This window comes from Ailuropoda melanoleuca, chromosome 5, assembly GCF_002007445.2.
Source record: "Ailuropoda melanoleuca isolate Jingjing chromosome 5, ASM200744v2, whole genome shotgun sequence".
Lineage (NCBI taxonomy): Eukaryota > Metazoa > Chordata > Mammalia > Carnivora > Ursidae > Ailuropoda > Ailuropoda melanoleuca.
This window is the reverse complement of record NC_048222.1, coordinates 31501324-31509247: the sequence shown is the minus strand read 5'-3', so window position 1 is coordinate 31509247 and position 7924 is coordinate 31501324. Positions and strand designations below refer to the sequence as shown.

The window sequence follows — 7924 nt, the reverse complement described above, 5'->3', positions numbered from 1 at the left end:
CCAGTCGGGCCGCAGGAAGCTCAGCAGCAGCACGGGCACCACGCAGGCCAGGAAGAGCAGGTCGGACAGCGTGACGTTCACCATGAGGCTGCCAGTCAGGGCGCGGAGCGGCGCGGGGGCGCCGGAGGCCCGGCCCACCACCAGCAGCATGAGCGCGTTGGCCGGCAGCCCCGCCAGCAGGATGAGGCCGCAGAGCCCGGCGAAGACGAGGCGGAGCGGTCGCTCGGGAGTGGCGGCGGTGAGCGTGGCGTTGGGCTCCGGCCCCGGCTCCATTCACCTGCTCCGGACACGCAAGGCCGGCGTCGGCACCAGCCCGAGGGCCCCCTTCCTCTTTCCCGGTAGAGCCCCGCTCCTTTCACAGCCCGCTGCGTCCAGTGCCCAGTGCGGGTCCGTGGCGGGCGTTAGTCACGTGAGACCTCACAACAACCCGCCGGGACCCGCTCCATCAGCGCCCCGGGTTCGAATCCCGACTCTGCTACTTTGTAGCTCCGTGACTTTGGGAAAGTTACCCAGTTTCCCTACCTCAGTTTCCTCGACTGCGAAGAAGGAAGGAAAGAAAATAAAACAGATGTCAACAGTAACTGCTCCAAAAGGGTGAGGTTCAGGTCATTTTCATTTTCCTCTTTGTAACGTCTTTATTTCTACAGTTTCTGCAGGGAGTACAGATTGAATCTGGGGTGTGTGTGGGTGTGCGCGTGTGCGCGTGCGCGTGTGCGCGTGCGCACGCACACACATTATTTTTTTGGAGATTTTATTTATTTATTTAGCGAGTGGGGGGAGGGGCAGCGGGAGAGGGACTGAAGCCGACTCCCTGCTGGAGTGCGGAGCCCCATACGGCTGGATCTCATGACTCGGAGATCGGGACCGGACCCGAAATCTAGAGGTGGACGCTCAACCGACTGAGCCCCTAGGTGCCCCTGTATATACGTGTGTGTATTTATTTATTTAAATAAAACCTTGCCTGCCTATGAAACAGGCAGATATTAATTTGAGGTTCAAGCAAGAAAGTGGATACACAGCGGCTTTGAGAAGGCGTGAAGCCCTGCCAGGGGTTCCCAAGCTTGTCTACACAGTGGGATCACTTTGGGAGTTTCAGAAATACTAATCACCCAGGTCCCATCCCAGGGGCGGGATTTAGCTGGTCCCGGCTCTGGCATTTTCTAAAGATCCCAGAGGACTCTCCAGGGCAGACCAGCTTGGGGACGGCCTGCTCTCTATGCTGTGCTGTGCTGGTTACTGGGCAGGGTTGGGGGAAGCGCTGCACCCCAGCTTCCTTCTCACCCCCACTCCATCCTACATACTAAGGACATGGAGAGCCCCGACTGAGAGGAGTCAGGCTGGGAAATGGGCTCTAGACATCCCAGAGTTAGCCCAGTGCCACCCCACAGACCAGACCAGAATCCCTAGCTTTCTTGGGATGAGACCTGCCCATTAACTCAATAAATAAATAAATATTTCCTGAGTATTTACCCTGAGCCAGCAGCAAACACCGCAGCCCTGTGGGGTCCTGATTCCAGTCCCCATCCCCTTTTCTCTTATGCTGGGGTGGGGGAGTCTGGAGAGACCTCTGTCTACCTGGCTTGAAGCCTGGGCTGGGGGGTTCCCCTGAGCCCCTCCTGCAGGGCCCCGCCTGGGGGGACTTGCTTGGTTTCTGGGGCCCCATGGCAGCAGCTTGCCTGAGGGCAGCTGAGAAGAGATGGAGACGGCCAGGGCGAATTCTGCCACTGCTACCTCTCTGGGGTCTCCAGCTCCTTCCAGGGGCTGCGGGGGAAGGAGGAACCGAGGGACCAGTTCCAGACCCTAACTGCCCTGGATGAGTGCTATAATCGAGTCATTCTTTCGGCATCTGTAACTCTTTTTTTTTCTTCCATCTGGCCCAGGCCTGCCCGTCGATGACAAGATGGAGGGGAGGGGAGGGAACCAAAGGGTCCGGGGACCTGGCCCCTGCTCCACCTAAGCGTCCATACCTTCCTATAAGAAGCCCCCTCACGTCGTGGTGAAGCTTGTGGCTGCTGGAGCCTGGGTTCAAAGCCCCTCTGCACCACTTGCTAGCCGCGTTGACTGTGGACAAGCTACTTATCCTCTGTGCCTCATTTTCCTCATCTGTAAAGTGAGGATAAGTGCACCCCAACTCATAGGGTCGCTTTGAGGATTAAACGGGGTAGTATGAGTTAGGTGCTTGGAATAGTGCCTGGCATGAAGTAGGGAATTTGTAAATGAGGGCTGTTCTGCTCCTGCCCACCCTCACTCCAAAAAGCTCTCTTCTTTAATACCTCTGTCCAGGCTCCACTTTGTCCCCCCGCCTTCCCCTTCTCACTCCACCTCCTGAGCCCCATCAGCCCCGTCCAGCCCTCCTTTTCTTAAGCAGCCCCAAGCTAAGGTGTGACCAGAGCCCTCTTGACAGACATGCCCTGAGAACTCACCACTTGTCTGGAAGTCCACTCTGAAATCTACCTTGAGTCCCTCCTGCTGCTCTCCTCGTAGGCCTCATGCACTCTGAGGTTCCTGGGCCCTGCTTGCTGGCTTGGAGCCCTCTGACACCAGGAAGGGCTGGTGGCCCCTCCACAGCTCTGCTCGGCACAGAAGCTGGATCTTGCCAGAGAAAGCCAAGTGACGGTTCTGGGCAGGTGTGCGGTCCCTTCTTGGACCCCACCTCTAGGGAACAGGAGCTGGCTGCCTGCAGGCAGAGCTGAGATGGAAGGGGCAGGCCCGGGGGCCCCTTCTGTACCGAGTCCCCCGAAGGACAGGGGCTCTATCCGCTCTACTGCCTCCCCCAGGAATCACACCCTGCTTACCAGCCTCATTAATTCGCTGGCCTACAGGACAGAGATGTCTGTGCCTGCCAGGTCCCCAGACCCCAGACAGAGCCATTGGCAACAGCAGGACCTGCCCCCCACCCTTGCCCGTGGCCAGGCATCACTCACTCCAGCCCACCTCTCCCTGTCTGTCTGTCTTTCTTAGAACCTACTGTAGCCTAGAAACTGCTCAGAGCAGGGGGAGGCCCATGGGCTGATGGAGAGGATCCGGGAAGGGAGAAGACATTGGGGGTAAGAAAGAATCGGTGAGGGAGGTAAGTAAAGGAACTAGCTGGACCACGAAATCATCCTGCATATTGTCTAGAGGCTGAATGGGGTCCATTAAGGCATCTGATCCGACCTTTGGCGGCTTCTGATGCCTAATGCTTTTCTACCTGGCCTCTTGCCAAAGCGTCATCCGACTTCCCCTTGCATGCCTCTAATGACAAGGAGCTCACTGCTGTGGAGGCAGAACTGAGCAGAGGGATAGGGGCCAAGATTGGAGACTGATTAAGCCAGTAGGAAGGCTCTGTCTTCCACCTCCTGCCCTCTCTCTCTCTCTCCTGCAGTCTCTCGCTCTATACCTCTTTCTCTCAAACTGTCTCTGCTTGTCTCTCTGTGAAACTGGGGTTTCCTCTGATTCCGCAGCACTGAATACAAAGTAATCATAAGCTCCACGTCCCGTGCGCACTGGGCTGTAGGACGTGACGAGCGCCCCTGCGGTTAGCAGTAAGATGACAGGGACAACCGTTGCAGCAAACATGCGTGACAGAAGATAGTGCCACACTGAGAGGCCATCTCCCTAAGGCTCTCAGAGCAAGCTCCTTAAGGGCACTGAGGACCCCAGCCCGGCTTATAATGGGCAGCCCCTTCCGGGAGGGGCATAATAGGCAGTTCTGGGAACTCCAACAAAAGCTCCAAAGGGGAGCCCACGAGTGGTCTGAATCTAGTTTCTTGGCTGCTCCCCAGGCCCCACCAGCCACTCCCCAGCTGCGCTTCAGGCCAGAGGGCTGCATCAGAGGACATCGTGGCATTCAGGGGGTAGGATCTCTGAATATGACCCCTTAGAGGCAGGTCTTGGGGAAAGGGAGTGGGGTCCGGGCTCAGGGAGACAGGGTAATAGGGCTTATGAGGGGCCATCCGAACCCTGGAATCGGAATCCGCTCGGAAGAAACTTGATGGTTGCAGACAGGTGGTGAGACAGGGTTCATAAGCTCTGGCAGGTGCGGAACAGTGGGACGGCTCTAATAAAGTGTCTTGTAATTAACAGGCTGTAGGAATTAGTAATCAGCCCCAAAGCAAGCTCCTCGGAAAGGTTCTTTCCCTCCCCTCAACTTTCATCTTTATTTCGGGTTATATAAAGAATGCCCAGACACTGCAGAAGATCTAGAAATACAAACACGTATAAAAAGGGCAATAACACCCCCACACGTTCACCCTATAATTTCACCCCACGGAGATGTGTGGCCAATAATATGGTGTATTTTCCTTAATTCATTTGTCTCGACTTTTCCTTCCTTTTGAGAGTTTTAACCACCTCCCCCACCCCCGTCAAATCCTTCTTCAGCGTGCAAAGGGCAGTGTTAGCACAGCCCCCGCCCTGGGATCCGAGTCCTGACCTGAGGGGATTCTCCTGAACTTCCAAGCTGGCCATCTCTGTCATTGCTGCATCCGGGCGGGTGGGACAGGAGCTGAGGAGGAAGAAACCCCCGGGGCGGCTGTCCCCGCACCCTGGTTGGGCCGTGTGGTCAGAAGCAGCAGCCAGCTCTCTTCTGTGGCCTCTTGGGGGTCATCTCCACCAGCGCGCCCTTCAGGCGGTCTTCCTGCATCTTGAGTGACCTGTATGACAGCACCAGACATCAGTCCTCTGTCTCACTTTCCAGGAGCAGCAGGGAGGGCCCCACGGGTGAGCTGTGGGGCTGTGGGACCGCGCCCCCGATCGTCCTCTCCGCCCACTTGCTCTGCCCCTGCGCTGCATCCCACACGGCACCCGAAAAATGGGGCCACGGAGACTTCAGCCTTCTGTCTCTTTCCTAGTGTTCCTTCCAGCCTCCTGTGAGCTGGGCACTGCACAGGGGACTCCGAAGAGGACAACGAAGCCAGCATGTCCTTGCCTCGAGAGGTGAGGAGACAGAGAGAGTAGGGGCCTTCAGAACGCCGGAATGAGGAAGCACACAGAGGGACGTGTCCTCGAAGGTCCTTGAAGGACTTAGGGAGGAAGGTGGAAGTGTCAGAGCTGAGGCCGAGCAGTGGACAAGGGTTCGTTAGCAGGAAAGCGGGGTGCATTCCGGGCAGAGGGCAAAGGCTCAGGGAGAGAGAGAGAGCTTGGGAGTTCGGGAAATAAAAGAAGCTCGTTCATTCATTCACTCAGGTTATATTTACCGAGTGCGGACCCCTGTCCCGAATCACAAAGCCTAAAGATGGGCCAGAAAGAAGCCTTAGAGGCAACAGGGGCTCCTGTTGTCCCGGGGGCCTGAAAGCCACATTCAGGAACTTGGGCTTTTGTCCTAAAGCAAAGGGACGCTGTCAAGCAGTTGTCTAGCAGACGGCGTGACGGCGTGATCAGGTGTCACAGAAGGGGCTTCCAGAGCATCTGCTCCAGGACCCCTTCGCCTTACTTATTTCCTTCGTTTATTGGGCACCTACTATGTGCCAGGTGCTGGGTGTGGAGGGAGGGGGCTGGACAAAACCGCCCCTGGCCAGCCCTCCTGGAGCCACAGCCTCGGGCAGGAGGCAGACAGCAACCAGGGACCAAATGCATGTACAATTACAGTTTGTCCAGAAGGGCTTTGAAGGACACAAATGGGACAGGGACCCGGAAGAGTGGTGGGGGGGAGACGGGTCAGGGAGGGCCCCCCTGAGGGGCTGAAGCTGAGCGAGCACGTGTGCACACACAGGGACGGGACCACCAAGGTCACTTCCAGGCATTTGGATTTTATTATAAATCGAGTGGAAGTTGGGGCGCCGGGTCGGAAGGGTATGCAACTGGTGATCTCAGGGTCATGAGTGGGAGCCCCACATTGGGTGTAGAGATTACTTGAGTAAATACATAAATAAAAACTTAAAAAAAATAACTAAATCTAGTGGAATTTACTAGAAGGTGGAGAGCAGGAAGGTAACCCTCTGTCCCGCTGCACCGCGCAGCGGAGAAAGCAGGCTGAGGCTCAGAGAGCGGGCTAGCCTTTCAGGAGGTGATACTTCCCTGGGACTGGTAGAACTCAACTCAGACTCTCCACACAGCGCTCTCGCTCCTTCCCCAGGGTGAGCCCTGTGGCTTCATGGTGCTTCCTCAGAGCAGAGCAGGCCTTCCCTTCCCACGTGAGGGCTCTGGGGGCTGCCCAGGGGACTCTGGGTGGGGAGCAGCGGGTGGCACTCACCGGGCCAGGTTCACCACGGGCTCCAGGATGTTGTGACCCAGGGCAGCGCTGCACTCTCCAAAGGAGACCCCCAGCTCCTGCGGACAGACAGGGGTGTGGGGGCCCTGGGAGAGCCCACTGAGCGACCAGCAGTCCCGGTGATCTAGCCATCAGACAGAGCCCCACCCAGAGCGCCCCAAGGCCAACCCCGTCGGTTTGGCTTGTCAAAGAGGCCACTCTGGAGACCCTCCACAGCCCTGGCTCTGAGCGACAGTGGAAAGCCTGTGTCCCCACTTGGAGAAATGTCCCTGGGGACATTTTAAACTATTAGCTTTTTTTTTTTTAATTTCAAAAATATTCAACAGGGGAGGGGGTGGAATATTGGAAACTACAACACATTCAAAAAGTTTAAGAGCAAAATATAAACCCCTCCTGTTAGCACTTGATACATATTTCCATTCAGTTTTACGGAATGCTTTCCCTGGGGGTGAGCGGGCTCCGCGTCAGGTGCTGTCGGATGAGACCGCAGCACCCAGCTGCTCGGTCCGCTCCTCTCGAACACCAGCAGCCTCGAAGGGTCAACCCAACCTCACCCCGGACTTGCCGCTGCTCTTCTGACTTCACGTTTCATTGTAAGCATTTCCTCCACGCCCTCCAATATTTTTCCGGGACAGGATTCTTAATGGCCAATGCTAGCTTCTCACATGAACCTCCACAGCTTAACTGCCAACTGCTGCCCAATGTTTGTTCTTGTAAATAACACCGTGAAGAACATCGTCGCATAAACACGCTTGATTATACATCCTATGCGGGTATCCATTATGCCATTCTCGTAGGGGCTATTATTTCTGACTTTCCTTAGGATAAATTGCTAGAGGAGGAATTACTATGTCAAAGAGATGAGCCACTGCTTTTAAGGAGGAAAAAAATCCCGCCAACCAGGAGCCACGATGATGACCTCATGACTCTGAGAAAGGAGAGGAGAAGGGGAAAGAAACACAATGTGGAAATGCCAAGAGGGGATGTGGCAGAGGTGGCGTAAGGGCTGGGTTCTTTTTCCCTTCCTTATTATTCTCCAGAGTTTCTGGAATGTGGTCAACTTCTATTCATAAATAAATAGTATCCACTGTCTGCTGGTGGGGCCTTTGATGCAATCTTGCCAGGGAAGAATTTGGGTCCCAAGATAGAATAAATTAGAAGGAATGTTATGTTAATTAGAGACCAGAGAGAAAATGAAGATTTGATTGGGAATTTTAAGTGAAGCTTTTAAAACCTTTTTTTACTCTGAAGATATTTTTATATAGGTCAGAATGTTGTGTGGGAGTCTGCTAATTCGACGCGAGGGTCAGTGTCATGCCCGCGGGACAGCCTCAGGTTTGGGTCTAAGAACAGGGTGGGCGGGAGGCAGAGGTGACCAGGCTGCTGTCCACTCTGACCCAGCCTTCGGCAGGAACGGGCCGTGGGTCCTTCTCCGTTGCCCAGGCCAGGGGGACCTGCCCGCTACCCTCCAGTCGGCCAGTCCAGGCTGGGTCGGGGGGCTGATGCCCAGGTGCTCACCTGGGCCAGTTGCTGCCCGACCTCCGTGGGCACCTGCCGTTCCTCCTCACAGTCCTTCTTGTTTCCCAGGAGAAGGAGGACCACCCCGTCAGGCCCTGACTCCTGCACACAGAACACATGCCCTCAGGCACCCACGTTGAGGGCTTGCTCTGTTGTGCCAGGCCCTGGCTCGATTTGGCCCTGCCCTCCAGGAAGCTGACAGTGTGCGCACCCTCC

General features: G+C 55.9%; 1 protein-coding gene across 8 annotated transcripts in view; it reads right to left on the bottom strand.

Moving 5' to 3' along the window:
• Positions 1–4114: 4114 nt before the first annotated feature.
• Positions 4115–7924, bottom strand: part of RAB44 (RAB44, member RAS oncogene family) — a 32158-nt gene continuing 28348 nt past the window's right edge. For 6 of the 8 annotated variants that reach the window (XM_011218503.3, XM_034660635.1, XM_034660637.1 and 3 more), the window contains 3 exons: positions 7709–7810; positions 6173–6249; positions 4115–4634 (listed from right to left, as the gene is read on the bottom strand). In XM_011218503.3, the coding sequence (XP_011216805.1) occupies positions 4544–4634; positions 6173–6249; positions 7709–7810 (270 nt within the window). In that variant the 3' untranslated portion in view covers positions 4115–4543. The remainder of the gene's footprint in view (positions 4635–6172; positions 6250–7708; positions 7811–7924) is intronic. The other 2 variants (XM_034660634.1, XM_034660633.1) reach the window with 2 other exon arrangements.